This window comes from Fistularia commersonii, chromosome 15 (assembly GCF_037954325.1).
Source record: "Fistularia commersonii isolate RoL2024-O1a breed Wild chromosome 15, RoL_Fcom_v1.0, whole genome shotgun sequence".
In the NCBI taxonomy this organism is placed as follows: Eukaryota; Metazoa; Chordata; class Actinopteri; order Syngnathiformes; family Fistulariidae; genus Fistularia; species Fistularia commersonii.
Genome location: NC_141298.1, coordinates 15,857,634 through 15,877,698, shown reverse-complemented (window position 1 = coordinate 15,877,698; position 20,065 = coordinate 15,857,634). Strand labels below are relative to the sequence as shown.

At 43.8% G+C, this 20,065-nt stretch overlaps 1 protein-coding gene across 3 annotated transcripts in view; it reads right to left on the bottom strand.

The window, feature by feature from the left end:
• Positions 1-19,661, bottom strand: part of robo4 (roundabout, axon guidance receptor, homolog 4 (Drosophila)) — a 29,566-nt gene extending 9,905 nt beyond the window's left edge. Inside the window, exons 1-16 of one of the 3 annotated variants that reach the window (XM_086160967.1) lie at positions 19,261-19,661; positions 14,926-15,252; positions 10,685-10,842; positions 7,815-7,935; positions 7,584-7,722; positions 7,383-7,510; positions 5,413-5,528; positions 5,075-5,306; positions 4,855-4,976; positions 3,821-3,992; positions 3,539-3,736; positions 3,405-3,447; positions 3,178-3,290; positions 2,177-2,503; positions 383-487; positions 161-296 (exon numbers count right to left, since the gene is read on the bottom strand). In XM_086160967.1, coding sequence (XP_086017093.1) covers positions 161-296; positions 383-487; positions 2,177-2,503; positions 3,178-3,290; positions 3,405-3,447; positions 3,539-3,736; positions 3,821-3,992; positions 4,855-4,976; positions 5,075-5,306; positions 5,413-5,528; positions 7,383-7,510; positions 7,584-7,722; positions 7,815-7,935; positions 10,685-10,842; positions 14,926-15,252; positions 19,261-19,435 — 2,612 coding nt within the window. In that variant the 5' untranslated portion in view covers positions 19,436-19,661. Of the gene's footprint in view, positions 1-160; positions 297-382; positions 488-2,176; positions 2,504-3,177; positions 3,291-3,404; positions 3,448-3,538; positions 3,737-3,820; positions 3,993-4,854; positions 4,977-5,074; positions 5,307-5,412; positions 5,529-7,382; positions 7,511-7,583; positions 7,723-7,814; positions 7,936-10,684; positions 10,843-14,925; positions 15,253-16,377; positions 16,546-19,260 lie in introns of those variants that run through there. The other 2 variants (XM_086160968.1, XM_086160969.1) reach the window with 2 other exon arrangements.
• Between the last annotated feature and the right edge of the window lie 404 nt (positions 19,662-20,065).

Below are 20,065 nucleotides of genomic sequence, written 5' to 3'. Positions count from 1 at the left end.
ACAACAACACACACAGGGCGCACTGCACTATAGGGCGTGCCGCACATTTTCAAGAAAATCTCAGACTTTTATGTGCGCCTTATAGTCGTGAAAATACAATATTCATTTATATCCCCTGCTACCAATCTGAGGTGTGTGTGTGTGTGTGTGTTTGACCCACCCTTCGTCTGAGGAGAGGCTGTGTGTGTCCTCTGCGGGTGCTCGCTGTGTTGGAGGGAGCATGTCCACCAGATGTAAGGATGCAGAGTAGTGCAGCAGGCGAGGACAACCAGTCGTCTTATTACACTCATAAAAACCTGGACGGATACAAGACAGACTATCCAATATATTTTCAGATACGATTACAATTTATTTGGACCGACGGGGTCGCTCTCACTCGCACCTTGCTGACCCGATGGGACGTGACTGAGTCTCTGATTGTAGACACCGGAGGGACAGGTCGTGTTCCTTGTTGACAAAATTGGGACGCTGTTCACCGCATGCAGCTCTAAGGAAAAAAAGAAATAGGTTATATTCAATCCGCTGGAAATATCGCGGGGAAATTCGAAACGTATTTGCCGGGAGGCTTGGATTTATCCGCACATTGTGATTCGATAGTCGCTTCGTAACCCGATACTCAGATATTAAATCTGACCTGAACTCACGCAGATCTACTTAGATTTGTGCCTTTTACTTGAAATGACAGTGATGTTTTTTTTAAGTATTTGACATTTTTTTTCATGATGAAATAGCCATTTTCTAGCCTAAGAAGAAAAAGAAAACAGTAAAAAATATAATGTTATATCTCATATGGAATAACAGCGTGCTATTGGCTGATTGAGCTTGTTGTCCTGTTCCTCATGTTGATTGGTTCATTGAGAGAGAATCAGCTGATATTGTAGGTTGTGTCCACTATACAACGTTTTAAACCTGAATACTGTCCATTTTGTGCTATTTAATTTGTGAAAGCGTTTAATTTTTTTGCGCTGCCGCAACGGGCAAACCTTTTGGCGACAGTCGGGCCCGGGTCACCGCAAGATACGATACATATAAAAAAACGCATTTGTTAATAGTACATATCAAAGTCGTCCGACTTTCGCTTTGAAAATAAAACCAGCTCGGTTCTTAAGGCTCTGCTTGCATTTCATGCACAAACTAGTTTTTCCCTTTTAGCGTCGCGTCACAAAGCCAATTCTGTGCCATTCAGTTCAGGAAACTTCTCAAGTAGCTCCAAAAATGAAATAATCTCCTTCTTGATCTCCCACATTCATCCATTTAATAATTTAATCATTCACATCAGGGAAGAGTTCTGTAGCAATCTTTTGCGGGCCGGATTAAAAATACCAACGTCCAGCATCAACCCAAAAGTCTGGTATAGACGTCGCTCTATACGTTACAATTATCCAAAAGTGTTTAATGTAGTGTTTAAGAATGTGGGAAGAGTAAAACAGTCGCTGGTTTGGTTGGTAACAGTTTGCAGGAGGTTCGTAAAGGGTTGAGGGTTAATACAGTATATCTGTAATTCAATATATTAGTAAATACCATCAAAATCATCAGGTCTCTACTTTGTGTGGAAATTTATTTTTTTTGGGGGGGGGTGTTGTCTTGTAACTCCTGCGAAAAGTGAGGGTCCACTGTAATAGAAATGCGCTAAATTATGTTTACATTCTGAAATTGCAATTTTTGGACAAATAAAACACTTTTGCAGTAAACACTTGACAAAGTTTGTTTATCAAGGGTTGTAAATGTCGATCTCAATGTAGCTTCTGAATTTGGCCGATTTTGTTTCTAAAAGTGTTTTTAAAAAGGCTTTACGAGGCGCTTTTGCAACGATTTGCCACGACTGCAGCTCTATATTGCAAGTTATATTACATTTCCAACTTTTTTTTGATTTTCTACCCCAATCTTCAGCTTTCCTGTCACATCACCACCACCCATACATTGGTGCACATCCTTATGCTGCGCACGTACATCCAGTCCAAGATGATGCATCCCATCATTTTGGGAGTTTCACATATGATTTCCTTATTTTCCTCTTATTGCTTTTGGAAAGAACAAATACCGGCGCCAAATTGAAAACATTCACGCATGAGGCCCCGTGTGCATTTTGTCTCCATTTACATCGGTTTACAGCAAACCGTGGGAAATTGCAATTTTGTACATAAACAAAGAGGGAGAAGTATGAACCCTGTCTAACCTTGCTTGCCGTGATTCTTTTCCCATGATTCTCTCAGCACCCCCATCCTGGGCTGGGGGCGGATGGCTTGTTTCCATGGCAGCGCCTCACGGCCGCTGACGGGCGAAGCCTTTCCGACAGGCTGAGCGAAGATCCGAATTGTCTCGGCTCCTTGTTGTTGAGGAGGACCGTGAGGCATCTTGGAACGGCGAGCGGGACTGTTGAAGGTCTTCAGGCCGCTCCCCATCAGGTCCACGTAAAAGGTGCCGTAGACGCCGCAGCTGTCCGTTACCATGGGAACGACCGAGTCCAAACCGCTGGACTCCTTCTTGGCGGAGACCGGTAAGCCTGATGGGTAAAAACATACTGTTGTTCCTTGTCATATCGACATGGTATTTGATAGCGATGATAAAATAGTTGAAACTGTTCCAGCGTCATAGTTGAATCGAAAATATGCATTTTATTTATGCAGAACAAAAGGAAATAGTTTAATTCTAGAGGCTAAAATGAACGGGCGGCTCTGGAACGCCACGGTAATCGTTTAGATGTTAGAATAGGTAATACATTTCCGCTTCGGCTTGAAATACCCTGCTATATATTATCATTTTATCACACTTTCCAGTTGAGTCCGGAAATAAAACCATCAAATTTCACCTCATTATAACACATTATCCAGTTTGCTTTTGTTCACTTGCTTCCGTCGATGCAAAATGCAGACGTGACGCAGGAAGACGAACGTGCTCTGTCAGAAACAATCTGTCCTTAATGTTAAGCCTGATCAGTAAGACATCTGTGATGTTTGCGATGATGATTGAATTTGCACAGCAAAATGTATATTTATTATTTTCTTTAAACATGGCTGCTTCACCCAGGTGTTCATTCAACCAAAATCGATGCAATAAATATTGTTCGACGTCATCCCAACTCCCTCTGTGGGAACGAAGAGCTCATACAGTGAAAATACTCCCCGTCCTGCCGACTGAGTTTCTTTCTACGCCGGTGTTTTCAAGCGTTTGACTCACTGCTGCTTCTGATCCCGGGATGTTTGTGTCCTTGAGCCCATAAGTCCTGGTACTTCTGGCTGAAAGCGGGCCTCCATCCCCCGGAGATCCACGGAGAGTCTGGAGCGGCCATCCTGTAGATGTCATCGAAAAACATTCAACGTGATAGTTTGGAGCGAGAGTTAAAACATCGAGAGTGAGATTAACGGTTCGCGCTTTGCTCGTTAATGCATCTCCCTCGTCTTCACCTGTGATTTATGATGAGGTCTTCATTGGCGAGCCTGTGCAAACCTTCGAAAACGGAAAGAACATTTTTATTTTGAGCTCTGCATAAGTGGAGGTGTTGTTTTTTTAACAGCAACTTTTAAGTTCCACGCCGCACCTTTGGCTCTTTCTCGTCCGGGTAGAAGCCGAGCCATCCTGCTGTGGCGTTTGAAGAGCCAGACGGCGGCGACGGTCAGCACGCACCACAGGAGGGCGCAAACGGTGCCGATAAACACCGGGTCCTGGAGCAGCGTTAGCAGCAGAGACCGGCTGTGTGTGTGTTTGTCCGGCTCGGACGAGGCGCCGGACTGAGGGTCTGAAATGCAAAGAAACGAACAAGAAGTGCTCATCTTCGCCGAGGTTAGTCACTCATCGCATCTACGGGAGTTCGTCGGCTTACTTATGACGAATCCATGAGGGTCGCTCAATGTTCCCACTCCGGCTCCGTTGACAGCCGCGATGGTAATCCAGTACCGCTTCCCTCGCTGCAGGGCCGAAATAGTCAGATTGCGCTGACCGCTATCTACCGTCCAGTTTTGGAAGAGCTGCTCTTCAGAGTCCACGCACCACACCTGGGCGCACAAGCAGTTTGCATCCCTGAGACGCCTGTACGCAGCGAGGCTTCCGTCGCGTTCGGCAATTTACAAATCGCACAGAAATGCCTTTTTGCGAATGTCGGAATGTTCATTTTCTCTCTAGAAAGTCAAATCGCACCCAGCTGAAGTTGTATCGATCCGGGAACTCAACAAAGAATTCAGTTCGATGGATGATTCAATAACCTTTGTTCACTAAACTCAATACCAAAGCAGTTTAACGAGGCTTTATTTGCTCTTTCTATCACCGCCTCTGCTTCGGAAACCATTTCTATATTTTCACATTGCTCTTTTTTTGCATTCGAAGACAGTGCGACTTATCGGTCGCCCGTTTAAATATATAGCGTAGACGTTTGGAGTAACGCCGCTCAGTGGGAATGCCAGCCATGTGTTGACATCCACGTTTAAGAATAAGAATAAGAATGAAAATAAGAATAAGAACAACTTTATTTGTCCCGAAGGAAATTGTTTAGCGATCTTAACATTGTGTTTACTCCCCTTGTCCTACGGGTCAAAAATGACCCATAAGACAATCTTTGTACCCTAGTGGTGTACAGCCCACATGGAAACATAAACAAAAAAGAAGTATCACCTTTTCTAATTATGGGGTCTCTTTAGGAAAAGTCATAAAATTTCAAGTTGGAAAAAAATAGGTTAAGGTGTTTTTTTTCTACAGCTAAACATGGAAGTGGGTCACTTTTGACCCGCAAGACGACACGAGGGTTAAACAAATTATACACTTGTCCCTTCATGGTTTTGCCACAGGGAATCCACCTCGTCCATCTAAACGTCTGTATTTATGCGCATCAAAATAAAAAAAAATAAAAAAAAAGATGAATACCTGGTAGCCCGATAAGATCCCGTTGTGAGCGTCATGAGGAGGAGGCTCCCAGTTCAGGTGGATGGAGTTATTCTGGTCGTGGCTCACAGTTATTGACACGGCCAGAGGCGAAGCACTCGGCGCTGGGCGGACAAAGTTTCTGTTAAGTTTCTAAACAGGTCGCGATCTGTGATTTTGTAAGTAATTAAACCGAACGCCCTCAAATTCACTCCCGTCTGACCTGTCTCTGGGACTCGGAGCCGCTGGGTGTTGCTCTCCCTCCCGTACAAGCCGCTGCCGTACGGACGAACCTTGAACTCGTAGCGATGCCCCCGCCTTAAGGGCCCCGTTTGCGTCCGGAAGTTCGGCAGCGCCACCTTCCTCGCGGCCCAGTCCGAGCCAGCGGGTAGCAAGGAGCGATAGAGAACCTCGAAACCGTCCAGATAATGAGGTTGAACCAGGAGAGACTGGAGCTGGTCAGTGGGGAAAACACACACACACACACACACACACAAAAAAAAAAAAAAAATGAATGATTTAACGCTTTCCCCGACGCTCTCGCAAACAGTTTTTCCATACCTTCCACTGCACTTGGGACATATTGGACCCCGGAGACACGATGGTGACATTTTCCAGAACCACTCGTAAGGCAGACAGCTCTTTGTGGAGGTCTTTCTGTCCGGTGCCGGCGGCATCTGGAAACACATGGCTTTATTTCGTCTTTCACGCTCTTTACACGCGTCTCATGACACGTGTTACGGCGATCCCTCGCTATAACGCGGTTTTTACTTTTCACGGTTTCGCTACTTCACGGATTTGCATCGTGCATCGTGTTCTGCATTCTGATTGGCTAAAAAGTCACCCCGCTTCTTCTCCACCTGTGCGTCAATAAGTTTAATATGTACACGTCCGTAAAGCAGCTTTCCAAATTTACATGACGTACGTGCGAATTCTCTCGCAATTTCGAGTTTCTCTAAAACCCATAATGTTGACAAAACGCTCTGGACCGACAAAAGGGCCCAAAAGGCAGCGTAAGATGCTTTTGTCAGATAAAGTTAAACTTCTGGACATGCTAAGGGAAGGTAAAAGCTATGCGGCTGTAGGTCGGCATTACGGAATGAATGAATCTTCCGTTCGTTCCATAAAGAAGGAAGAAAAAAACATAAGGACGACAGCAGCAATAAGTTTCGCAGCAGCAATAAGGTGGCGGTGGGCGGAGCTAATCTCCGCAATTTGAAGCCTTCTGTTCACATTGATGATTACAATTATTATTTGACAGTACAGTACAGAAATTATTTGTTGAAAAAAACGTTTCTAAAGTACATTACTTTTATTTGTGAAACAAATGATTGTGCCTGTAAAATGGTTTGTTCTTTCTTTTCAATGTATAAAAGAGTATTTAATTGTATAATAATTGTAAAAACAAAATAAAGGTTTCTACATCACGGATTTTGCCTATAAAGGGAACGTAAAGGGTATACTGTATGCCCGAACTCTGTTGTCTTTTTATCCTTGTTGGTCTCGGCCCATTCTCATCCTGCTAATATTTGTTTATTTTCCTTTTGGCATTGACATTGTCACTCTGTTTAGTTTTGGTTGTTGTCGTTTTTTTCCACATTCTGTTGTCCATTCTTGATGATTTTGTTGTTGTTCTCGCTGCTTTCTATTTATCTGTGGGTGTCTTTTGTTATTTTCTAATTGCCTCTCTACTTATATTTATTGACACTATAACTGTTACGCTGCTGTGACAAAAGATTTTTCCAGATGGGTATCGATAAAGTTTATCTTATCTTAAATTAACTGTTGTTTATTGTAGAAAATACTCTTATTCATGTGCTTGAAAAATCCACTGCAACCTTGCTTATATTTAATTGTTAAAATAACAATGTTGGTGCACACTTTAGGAAACAGTTCACCCAAAGTACAGAAGATTTAGGTCATTAGTTTTTTTTTGGCTCACTGATGTCTTGAAATTCGTCTTCTTCTCCTTTGGGCTTGATATTTATTGGAAAAAAAAACTTCCCCCAGATATAACAATGAACCTTTTCATATGGACCCAAACAAGTTTTGCTTAAAAACAAAATATAGAGCAAGCATAGCTTAATACTGTACGATATATGACTTCATATTGCACACATGCAAAATCACCTTATGCTAATATTGGGGGACAGCATCAGCATAAGGTTGCTATGACTACTGTACACAGTTGAGAGGGCGTTTTTGGGCCCTGTTGTGATTTTCATGCCAAAACACCAGCAGAATATTCTGGGATTTGTAGAATTAGCGATACATGCACTGTAGACTGGTTTTGCAGGCCAAACATTATTACAGTGCGGGCCAGAGTTTGACACCAATGTCTTAAACTAACTAAACTGTTTGCATGTATTCTGTGCTATTTCCATAACGTAAGCATTTGCCACGGATTTCTCCGGGTGTCGAACGCCGGTCGAATTTTAAAAGCGTGCACCGAATCCTTGTAAACCCAGAGCCTCTGCTGATGACATCCACCTGCAAAAAAATCCAATTCTATTTCTTCGGTGTCGGTTTACCTTCTATTTGCAGCTGCGCGCTGGCAGTAACCACGCCTACGTCGTTGACGGCGGTGCACGTGTACGTGTCGGCGTCCTGGGTCGTCACGTAATGGATCTGCAGAGTCTGCTCCGGGTTCACGAGATACCTGGAAATAAGTAAGTCGTTCATTGTACTGTATGTTGTCGTAACGCAAGTGCAGTAGTTTCTCCGGGAAGTACCTGCCGTTGGGGAGTGGCCCCTGATCTCTGCTCCACACAACGGCGGGCGGGGGGTCACCTTTAGCCCGGCAGTGGAAGTGAGCCGACTCCCCCGGTCTCACAGACACATTTTCAGGCTTCTGCACCAACACTGGCTTGGCTACAATAAAAAAAAAAAAAAAAAAGCGCGGTCGGGACTCGGCGCTCGGAAGCGCGTTACGTTATTTGGGAACGCGGAAATAGGAATTTTACCAAGTACGGAGAGCCGGGCCGCCCTGCTCTCTCTCACGCCCTCGGTGTTGCTCGCCACGCACACGTAGGCGCCCGAGTGGTTCTTCGCTGCCGGAGCGACGATGAGCTTCCCGCTCACTTCCTGCAGCACAAACACATATACTGTTCAAAAAAATAAAGGGAACACTTGAACAACACAATGTAACTCCAAGTCAATCACACTTCTGTGAAATCATAGTGCCCACTCAGGAAGCAACACAGATTCATTTTGACTTGTTTTCAGGACATTACATCAAAGTTGGATCAGCCTGGAGTTTGTTTTTACACTTTAATTTTGAGTGTGATTCCTAATCCAGACCTCCATGGGTTAATACATTTGATTTCCATTGATCATTTTTGTGTGATTTTGTTGTCAGCACATTCAACTGTGTAAAGAGCAAAGTATTTCATAAGAATATTTCATTCATTTAGATCTAGGATGTGTTTTTTAAGTGTTCCCTTTATTTTTTTTGAGCAGTGTATATTACAGACAAGAAAAGGAAATACCATAGCAGACATTGTTCAGCGGTGAATGTGGAATTTTAAGGAGTGGTATAAATAATTCAGCTGTTTATGACTCGATGTCACCTTCATCTTGGAAAAGATGCCAGAAGTTATGACGGTCCTGGCCCCGAGTCCCATGTGTAAACTAAGTGTTGTGTGTTTGCCAAGATGTATAAAATATGTTTCCATTGTTTTGTTTTTATCGTTCAAATTCGTCCTTGCTTTCTTAAAAACCTTGGATTACGTAGCACAAGTATTTGTTTGTGCAATTGTTTTCATGTTTAACAGCTTCATCCTCTTTCGTTTGGAGGCCATTGAACTTAATATTTCTTGTGAGAAATTGAAACTCTTATTATTTATTTTGATTTTTACAGTCCTGAAGAAATATGTAATATCAAAATTGAGGTCAGCTTTATTTGCCATTTTCTTTGCACGTACTGGACATACAGAGGAATCGCGAAGACGTTTCTCCCGATCCCAATATTGTGTTTCTACGGTCATATTGTGTTTCTGTGGTCGTTCACAGTCGTAATCGGGGAGATCTTAAGGGATCTGCAGGGAAATCTACAAAAACAAGGATCCCCTTTGTGTCCTCAAGCTTGACTGTAATTTGAAATCTTGCGCTTGATATTCCGGACCATTCTGCATTCTAAAATTACAGCTTAAGGTCACTGCACCGATTGTTATTCTGGACCTCTTAGTTGTGAAATGACACACTTGCTTATTTAATAGTATATAATTGAGTTTGACTGTTATCTGAGCTCTGGTAAATATCACGTAACCCAAACCAATCAAAATCCACCAATTGGCTCAATCTGAGACGAGTTCCACGGCAAGTGAATAAATAAACTTGAAAAAAAATCGATAATATATAAAGTGCGAAGCGCTCCTTTCAAACATCGTAGCATCTAAAATATGTAGATGAAGCAAAACATGATGATCAAGAAAGCGAGGTTGAAAATTACTCGAGCCAAGCTGTGCAGCGGTTCCTTCTGCTGACACACCTGAGGAGGGCGAGGCGTTTTCGGCACCGCTTTTAACAGAATCTACTAATATTTCTAATATTTCTAATATTATCGGTCCTCTTTCAGTCATAGTTTGAGTTGTCTGTGCTATCGGTTGCTTTTTACAAAAGATTGTAAATCTTCTTCTTCTTTCAGCTTTTCCCTTCAGGGGTCGCCACGGCGAGTCAACTGTCTCCATCTAACCCTATTCTCTGTATCCTCCTCTCTCACACCAACTACCTTCATATCCTCTCACTACGTCCATAAATCTTCTCTTTGGTCTTCCTCCAGACCTCTTGCCTGGCAGCTCCAATTCCAGAATCCGTCTACCAATATATTCTCTATCCCTCCTCTGTACATGACCCAACCATCTCAGTCTGGCTTCTCTGACCTTCTCTCCAAAACATCTAACATGTGCTGTTCCTCTGATAGACTCATTCCTGATCCTATCCATCCTGGTCACTCCCAAAGAGAACCTCAACATCTTCATCTCTGCAACCTCTAGTTCTGCCTGCTGTCTTTTGGTCATTGTTACAGTTTCTTGTCCATACATCATCGCTGGTCGCACCACTGTCTTGTACACCTTTCCTTTTATTCTGGCCGATAGTCTTCTATCATATAGCCTCCCTGACATTTTTCTCCATCCATTCCAACCTGCTTGGACCCGTCTCTTCACCTCTTTTCCACACTCTCCGTTGCTCTGGACTGTTGGCCCCAAGTCACTGAAATACTCCGACTTCTTGATCTCCACTCCCTGTAGCTTCACCGTTCCACCAAACTTCCTCTCATTCACACACATATATTCTGTCTTGCTGCGGCTAACTTTCATTCCTCTCCTTTCCAGAGCATACCTCCACCTCTCTCGATTTTCCTCTACCTGTTGTCTGCTCTCACTACAGATCACAATGTCATCCGCAAACATCATGGTCCATGGAGATTCCTGTCTAACCTCATCTGTCAGCCTGTCCATCACCATTGCGAACAAGAAGGGGCTCAGAGCTGATCCCTGATGGAGTCCACCTCCACCTTGAACTTCTCTGTTACCCCTACAGCACACCGTACCAGTGTCTCACAGCTAGCATACATGTCCTGCACCAGTCTAACATACTTCTCTGCCACTCCAGACTTCCTCATACAATACCAGAGCTCTAAATAAATAGCAATAATTCAGTGTATTAATACAATAACTTTGCAACACCTGGACAAGCTGCAAACAGCCAATCAGACTTCCTATATTCCTTATTGAAAGTGATAAACCGGAGCTTGATGCTCTTCAAAGTAGCAAACGTCGAACACCAAAATAGGTATTGTGGATTTGGTTTTAAGAAGAAGAAGAAGGCTCACAGTGTAGTGGGAGTCAGTGCTGTTGATGGGCAGGCCGTCCTTCCTCCATATGACGCTGGGTTCGGGGTGGCCCGCCGGGGGCCCGCAGTTTAAAATAGCCTCGTCCCCCTCCGCCACCTCCACGTCGCTGGGCTGAACGGTGAACTCCTCCTGCAAGACTACCGCAATCATGGAAATGAAAACTATCGTCATTTTAGAACTCAAAATCTAAATTATAATGCACCGGGTTAGTTTCTGCCATTTTTTTTTTTTTTTTGTCGGATTTTTCCGTGGAAATAAAAATGAAATGAAAACGTCCCCCCCCCCCCCCCGACGAGAAGATATTCTATTACAGAAGGGGAGGCGGTGTGTTTCTAATCGGTTTGTAATTTCAGGACCTGCAGCTGCTGCCTGTCAGCGTCCTCACCTAGGACGCGGCGAAAAGCGAGGGTCAGAGGTTAATTGGTGTCACAATCTGACCCCGTCGTCCAAGAAACATAGACACCCCAGTATCTCCCCGCCTCTCCGAACACAAACGTCTCCATCCCCTCCCTCTGTGTGTGTGTGTGTGTGTGTGTGTGTGTGTGTGTGTGTGTGTGTGACCGAGATATCAATTCTGCATTTTGAGATGAGATGCACTTTAATGATCCCATGCTTGGGAAATTGTTTGCCGGCAGCAGCGAGACATACAAGGATATATGAATGAAGTGCTAGAAATAAAAAATACATATAAAAAATATTATCAACTCTGAAGTGTAAAAGTATAAAGCAGGGGTGTCAAACTCAAATACACAGCGGGCCAAAATTCAAAACTGGGACAAAGTCACAGGCCAACATTGATATTTATTGAAAAAAAATCTTCCTCCAGATGGAACAATGAACCTTTTCATATGGACCCAAAATATGGAACAAGCATAACTTAATACTATACAATATGTAACTTAATATTGCACATATGCAAAATCCTGTTTTAGCAGGGTAGTAGCAGGGTGCCTGTATTAGCATAAGGTCGCTATGACTACTGTACACAGAGGAGAGGGCGTTTATGGGTCCTGTTGTGATTTTCGTGCCGAAACACCAGCAGAAAATTCTTGGGATTTGTAGAATTAGCGATACATGCACTGTAGACTATACCGGCGGGCCAGCTCTTATTGTCATTTGGTACGGCTTTGCGGGCCAAATATTATTACAGTGTGGGACAAATTTGGCCCGCGGGCCAGAGTTTGACAAAAAAACTCTATCATATTTCTCAATATACAGGAATAAATAATGCACAAAGTGGGAATGTGACGTAGCGCAGTAACTGATTATTGGGTTAGTGTGTAGGATTATTGCATGAGGTAGGAAAGATTTCCTGTATCTTTTTGTTTGTGACAGTGTGTTGGAGAAGCTGCTCTGCTGTGTATCCAGTGTGAGGTGGAGGTCAGGGTTGTCCATAATGTACAACAGTTTTTAGATTCTACAGTGAAATGAGTTAAATACTGATTTGATCATATAAATTCCCATATTTTAAAAAGTCTGACTTTTCCAAATGGGAATGATTCATGGGATTGGGGTGAAGGGAGGAGTCTCACACACCAGAATTGCATTGGACTGATTGGTGAGCAGGACGGAGGGGATATTTTGGTTTTCATGGTTTGGCTTGTGGCAGTTTTGGTCAGAAGTGCTTGAATTTAACCGAGACTCAACACTAACTCGTTGATGACCGATGTTTGACCTGGTGCGGACGTTCAGTTTCCCCTACAATTATTTATGTTCCGGTCAAACCGCAGCACGATCTGGTCCGACGGTTTCAACACGTCGATGTTCAGTTCAATCTCCCGAATCGCTGCGGATGAACCGAACCACCATGGGGTCGCGGGGCTGGACTTCCGAAGACGACCCAGACATTGCGGCACTTTCAGCTTTCCGACGCTGAATGAGCTCAGCAGCTTTTATCCCTGAACGGCCCGGAGGCTGGCGAGCCAGCAGAACCCACGTAACACGTATATATCGCACCTTATCTATGTTTGCCGATAGCACAAATTTACGTGCTCAAGACTGTTTGAGGAGCAAGCTGATAATATTTCGTCAAAGCCCGACGCTACACACCATTTTGGACTTTTCCGGACAAACACCAGGTCCGTTGCTCAGTAGCAGCTTCGGACACCTGCAACAATGATGAGCTGCTGAAGACCCGTCTTCTGGTTGGCGCCCACTGGTGGATCCGGGTGACCAGAGAAGAGTCTTACCTGCAACTGCACTGGATAAACCGATTGACCGAGATGGCAGGAGGCTGGGAATCCTGTTGGAACTTTCTGCTCCAGGTTTGGGACTTTTTGTTCTCATCATGGCTTCTGTTACTACACTAATATTTGGTGCTTATTTTTGTGCTTGTCGCTTTTTGGTAGACTTTGCTAACTGCCGCTATGATGTGTTTCCTTTTGAAACTTCCCACTGCATGTTGTTTTTCCTGGCTTACATGTTTGCCGCCGGGGATATATACCAACGGTTGTTTGCTGGGTTTCAAGATGACAGTTCTTGCATTTTTTTTTCTTTTTTTGTTCTCCGAATCTAATGGGTGTTCGGTGCGTGTTGCAACCATGTGTCTGCAAAACTGCTGCGATCACACCTTTTGGACTCCGCGGCTGCCATTTGGCTTTAAAGGAGCATCACAGATATTTTGAACACCTTTTATTCTCATTGCTCAAGAGCGTACAGTGACATTTGCATTGCCGTGTTTGTTCTGGTGGCAAATGCATGCGGCAAATCTCATATAAAAAAAAAAAAAAATGAAGTGGGAAGTATACTGATGGCCATATTTACTAAAAAGCAGAGTATTGCACTTTGAGGTAAAAACAATGCAAAACCTACTATTTCCCTTCTGTTATGTTGACCCAAATTAGATTGATTGTAAAGGTGACTGTGCTGAAGAATCACATCTCTGTTGGTCCAAGGTTAGAAACCATTTTTATACCCATTTGTCTGTGATTTAGGGGCGCTATATCTCCTGCCAGAGGGCAGGAGAGAACAGTTTGTGGCCTGGATGTGAGCAGTCATTTATAAAGCTTCTGCTGAGGCACCGTGAACTAGTGATGTTCTCCTGAGATTGCAGAGGGCAGCCAATTGTTTGTTCAGCCTTTCTTATCAACCTCTGCAGAGCCTTTTTTTTTCCCTTATCAGCAACTGAATGGTCACTGTAGCCCATGGAGATGTTGTATGCTCTATATGGTCGACCGGTAAAAGGATCAGCATTTGTCGCCGTTGTCAGGTTTTCCTTGATGCAGATCCTTGAAGATCTGCATCCGTTGGAGACCATCTCCATGCCTGACCAATCACTGGCAACTTTGTTCTAAGAGTTAAGATATTGTCGTTGCTAAATGCTGTCAATTTTAGGGAATTGCATGTATGAGATCCACCCTGGTGGTATCTGCAACTTTGTATCTGCAGTGGGAGGGTGAAGAGCGTACAGGAGGGGGTCTGGCACTCAACCCTGTGGGGAGCCGATGCTAACGGAGATGGCAGAAGAGCAGAAGGAGCCTTTTTCCATTCTGTGGGCGGTTGGTAAGAATCTCTGATTGTGGTGGTGGTCGTCTAGGTTAGACAGTTACCCAACCAGTACGTCTGATGCAACGATATTAAAAGCAGAGCTCGAATCTACAAAGAGCCTCTGGTGGTAGCCTGCCAGGAGCTGTACCAAGGGGGAAGGAAGGCCCCGATGTGATCAGGTCCCGGTCTTTTAAGGCGTTTCATGACAACCGATCATTGGTAAGATGTCTTTAGTTATTTAAGTGCCTGACGGATAGTTTTTTTTTTGGGGCGGATGGTGGTTGCTGTTCCGGCGTTTGACTCTGCGCCGTCAGGAGCGTCATGGCTGGATGACATCTCCGTGGCCACCTCTGAGGAGCACCTGTTGCACTTGCAACTGCTTTTGAGCATCTCCAAGAGCTGATTGCTAATGCTAAATGCTGGCTAATACATCTCATGCTGTGCCTATAGATGGCCGGCACGTAGCTGCTGTTTTGCTTTGTCCAGCTGCAAGCTCAATGATATGGAGTGGAAGTGCAGCATTTTGGCGAGTAGTTCCTGGCCCCTCTGAAATGCCGCGAATCCAGGAGGTTCTTACAAGAAAGCTAAGTTTGCTGCTTTTGTGGACCATAAGGCTGGTTCACATCACAATTTCCTTTTTCTAGAAGTTCTGATCATGGTACGATAGTTTAGCGGTCTTACAGCAGAGAAAGTTCAGAGATACATAACCGCATCCCAGCTAGCCCGTGTCTTACCTGCAATAAATAGTGAGGCGTTCCGGCTCATGGCCGTCCCTGCACGGTTCCTGGCCACGCAGGTGTAGATGCCCTCGTGCGACTGGCCTCGCTTGCCGCCACCCACGCTCAGGAAGAAGAGACTATCCTCCGACAACACCATGGGCTGCCACTGGCTGTCTCCCTTCGTCTTCTCCAAGGGAATGCCGTTCCTCAACCACTCGATGGTCGGCTTGGGGTTGCCCTCGGCCCGGCAGGAGAGTCGGGCGGGGTTGCCGACTTTCACCACCACATCAGAAGGATGGTGGACGACTTTTGGGGGCGTCTCCTCGGCACGAGCTCTGGAGCCTGATAGGGAAACGTGCACAGAGGGGATGGAAAGTGTTGTGCAACTCAAAGTCCTTTCCATCAAATTAGGTTGTCTTAAAGTATCCAATTGATACTCGGTGTTAAATCGCAGGTTACGTTTTGAAGCTTTCTCCACCTTGGGAAGCATACCGTCCGGGTGCAACCACACTTTCTTGGGTTTTAGCAGCCATGCTGATCAAGAGTATCAAATTTTCCTATTTGTCATGCCAGATGGTTTTACATAGAAAGTCCAGGTCATTTTTTTTTTTTTTTTTTTGGAGAAGGAAACAAACATTTGTTCTTTTTAAAAGAAGCCACGCCCCAACAGCTGCTGCTCCTATAAATCTGAAACTCTGGGTTCACTTTGAGTGGAAGCAGTGGGCTTGACAACAAACAAGGGTCAGCCCTTCGAGCAACTAACAATAGCTATTTGCAGCGAGCGGGACAGGAGAGCCATTGTTTTGAACTTCCCATGGAGTTGGATGACCACATTCAAGGAAACAGGGAGGCCGTGATCAGCTTCCTGATAAAAGAGGAAGCTGAGGGGTCCGAGGAACATCAACCCCAACAAAAGCTCATAGGACCTCGCCTATCAACACAATATCCGACACGGAACAAAAGACATTCTTTAGTTGGACTTTTACTCCTGACTTTCTGGCGGCCTAAATAATTTTGAGAACCGTCCTAGTATCGCAGAGATGCCGCGGTTCGGATGCACCTTAACCCCGACGGTCTCTGAAACCTTGGTCTGTGAAAAGGAATTCAAGTAAATACAGGAAGTCCCAATTCCCTTAGTTTCACGTCCTTGGCAACAAGCGTCAAAACAGAATGTAGCCTTGAGGAAGGAGTGGAAAGTCGGAATGGGTGTTTTTATTCTATATCCAAAAAATAAGTAGATCATTTGAAATATCTGACGGTTTTATTTGGAAAAGTCTGGAGGTGTAAAGCCCAACAGTCTCTTATATTTTTAACTAAGCTACTTAAAGAGATAATCCAAAATGTAAGGGAATAATCAGAATTTAATAAAACATAATAATAATTTTTTTTTCAACACAAAACATTAAATTGGTGTGTGTGTGTGAGCTAGACAAAGATAATTGAAAAGTAGTAAATGTTCAGACTTACCTGAAAGTATCATTCCAATAATGGAAAATAATATAACGGTGAAACCCACGCGTGTCATGTCTTCCTTTTTTTCTTTCTAAAAAAATATCTTACGAGCACTTTCAAATGACAATTAACAGCTATCTCCCATTTTTGTAATTTTTTTAGAATCAGTAAAAAAAAAAAAAAGATGAATAAAAGACGCCTGAGTGGAATTCAAATATCCTTTTAACACTTTGAATCCGACGCCAACTTCTTCCCCTCAACCCTTTGACTTCCAGTCTTGTAAAGTTCAACCAGACATAAGAGTGAGATTCCGCTTCCTGCCTCGTGTCTCGTCAAAATAAAAGTTTGTTTCCACTCACTCCCTGCACACTCTTTATAAAATATAAAAGCTGTTCGATTATTATCCAACCATCTGGAGCACATCTCGATTTAATTATGATGTATATTTTTTTTTGGGGGGGGGGGCGGGTGTGATAGAATAAACACTTTAATGTGAAGGTGTTGTTTTTTTTTTTTCTTTTCTGACACCATTAATTCCCTTTTGTAAATTGAAATAGTACCTCACTATTAAAATGAATTTGGATTACCTGGGAAGCAAAGATATGTCATAGTTTGTATATTTGTAACCGGGATAAAAAGCTCCTGATATGTTTGATTCAAACCATACTGATTCAACTATCTTCATTCCAGATCCCTTTTAAATTTCGAGGAATTTTTTTAAAGCATGACTAATTTGAGAAGATTAAATTAAGCTTTTTTTTTTCCCCCCACAGGGAAATATACATTTATGCTATCTTTCCACTGAAATCACTATTATTTATAGCTGCTGGAAGTGTAGTAATAATAATATGCATAATTCTGTGGCTTCAGATTTGTGAGCGGTCGCAGGAAGCCCGGAGGCTCCACTGTTTCCGAACAATAGAAGGAAATTGCGGCCCATCCTCACAACACTTGAAAATAAATGCACATTTTCTCACAGGAAGTGTGAACAGAAAACCTCCCGGATTGTTTCAAAATAGCCGCCGATGCGCTCATGAATGTTAAGCACGTTTTTAAACACCTGCTTTTTACATATTCATCCCCCGAACAGGCAACCTGACAGCCATGTAGATCTGGACTCCACCTTCGTTTGTTTGTTTTGTCTTATTTTGTTTAATTCAGGGTCACGTTCCTCTCTCCGCTCATATTTTGTATGATTTATTTAAAATGATGCCATATATATTTTAGACAAAACACTTGGGCACATAAATCCTGAAAATAGTGAAAACTAAACAAAAATGGATTTTTGAAGGGTGTTTATACCTTAGAAGAATAGTTTGTTTGCAATATTTCTATTCTAGAAACCATGAAATAAATCAGAAGAAACTGCAGTTTGGGTTCATATTAAGGAACAATTATATTTAGTGTGTTGTCACTAAAAGTGAGAAAATGGGTTTTAATTTGCCACTTGAAGCACTTATTAGTTCATTATAACACTGACTTCAGCGAGTCTTCAATTTCCGCCAAAGAACTTGGAAAAAAAAAAACGTTGCATTATTTAATGCCGCTGTGTCATCCCATTACATCATCGAATTCAAAATCATTTATGAAAATACATGCGACTAATCAACTGCGAGCGAAGAACATTGAAGTTCAAACTTGGGTAAAATGACTGGGTGATAAGGAATTATACTTTTTAGTAGCGCTATAGTACAAAATTGAGTGAAAATTAAGGCATTTTAGCTGAAATCGGAGTGGAATTGAAAGAAAACCCCTCCCAGTTCCAAGGGCGACCCCAGAAATAAGTAAACTACCTCGAGTTCATTCCGTCCAATGGCTCCCATAAATAAAGTATTGTTTGGCGAACTGTTCATTGAGCGATGTAAAAAGGCCCGGGGGGGGCCGCGAAGTGATGGATGTTTATATTGATCCAACAACTTGGGCTGGACGGCCCCGTCATCGGCCGGCTTTCAGGCCCCAACAAAAGCTTCAGAGGGGATGAAGGGTGAGACCGGCCTCAACACAAGGCATGGGAATGGAGCCGCCGCCAGACGCGCCCGCGAAGGGAAGTTCTTTCAAGCCGCGGACCAAAGGTCGGGAGAAGCGGCGAAATGGGCTCGGAGGGCGGGAAGAAAAAAAAAAAAAAAAAAAGGGAGAATCTGTCAGCGAGCGTGAGGAATGCGATAAAAAGTGACTTCGGACTAAAGTGTGTCTGGGTGTAAATCGAGTGTGTGTTGAATGGGCGTCGACGGTGGCTGTCAGATGTGTGTTTCTTTGAGAAACAATCGCGTTGCATCAAACGTCGCGGGTTTTCTCCGGGTCCGGAGCTTTTTCTGTAAGGCGGGCTGCTCGTTTGTCTTTTGCAATTAAAGTTAAGATAAATATGCACAGAATAAAAAGTTGTGCTCTAATTCTCAAATCTCAATGTAGTCGGTCAACTTTTTAATCTGTTGGAAGGTTTTGCATCGATAGAACTATCACGTTTTAAATTTATATTTATTTTCACTCAATACACACCATTCCTTGTCTCCCAATAAGGAATTCACGATAACACTTTAATTTTGAATTTTTTTTTTTTCCTTGTTGGTATCACTTCACTCGTATCCTGTTTTTTTTTATTTTTCATCCTATTTATCTTTGTTCTTATCCTTGTTGTTTTGGTTGTCTTAACACTTGTTTTTGTTTTCTTTCATTCTGCTGTCTATTTATCTGTGGATGTCTTTTGCTATATTTCAATTTATCGATACAGTCAATAAAGCTGTTATTTTGTAATGTTCTCATTTTCGGTGGATATCGATTCGCGTTTTATCCATTTCCGGTGAATTCTATGGTTTTCACGCGATTTTCCGAATCGGTTTATTTTTACCTGTCGCACCTGTTTTCTGCGAATGAGGGCAAAGTTTCCCCACGTGCGCCTACCTTTCCTGTGGTGCGTCCTGTGCTGGTGGGCGACCCCGTAACGAAGGTGCTCCTTGACCCGGCTCTTTGACCTCCTGTCCGGTCCCAGATCGGTGGCGCAGAGGTCTTGGCTCCCGGAGAACTCCGCGCAGGTGTAGCACCACGTCAGCCAGAGAAGCCACGCGTCCACCCGCATCTTGGTTCCCAGGGGAGGTCGCCCTCAATCCTCGCGATCCTACAGAACCCCCCCCGCCGCCTCGCACCCCCCTCTCAAACAGCACAACATGATCTGGCCATCGGTCCGGCACGCTACTTTCCTTCTTTCAGCATTGGCGTTCTTCATATTTCTTCATCACAGCTTTAAGCCCTCCCTCTTCAATTTGTCTCCCCTCGGGGAGTCCCCCCCCCCCCCCCCCCCCCCCGGCCGCCGCCTCCTTTTTTTTTTTCTTCCACCCCTTTTTTCCCCGAGGAGGGAGCGTCTTTGGAGGCTAAACAATGATCAGAAAAAACAAGTTTCGGACCCCATGCTGGGCGAAGGGTTTAGGGGACAGAGGGGTGCTGTCTTGTCCAACAACATCTGTGGTATTCATCCTGCCTGGGGAGATGGGGGGGCGCAAAACAAGGCTGGGGCCGCAAGAAGGGCTTGGAGGAAAGGGGGAGGTAACTGTTCTCCAAGTCAGATCATTTTTTATCGATTTAAATATGTATATACACCAATCAGTGAAAGTTCTGGGGTTTTCAGTGCTGTGATGCGTTCAGGGACCCCCCATGGCTGAAGAATGGTGTTTTCCTTTTGGCTCCAAAGATGAGTAAAAGGGACTTTTTT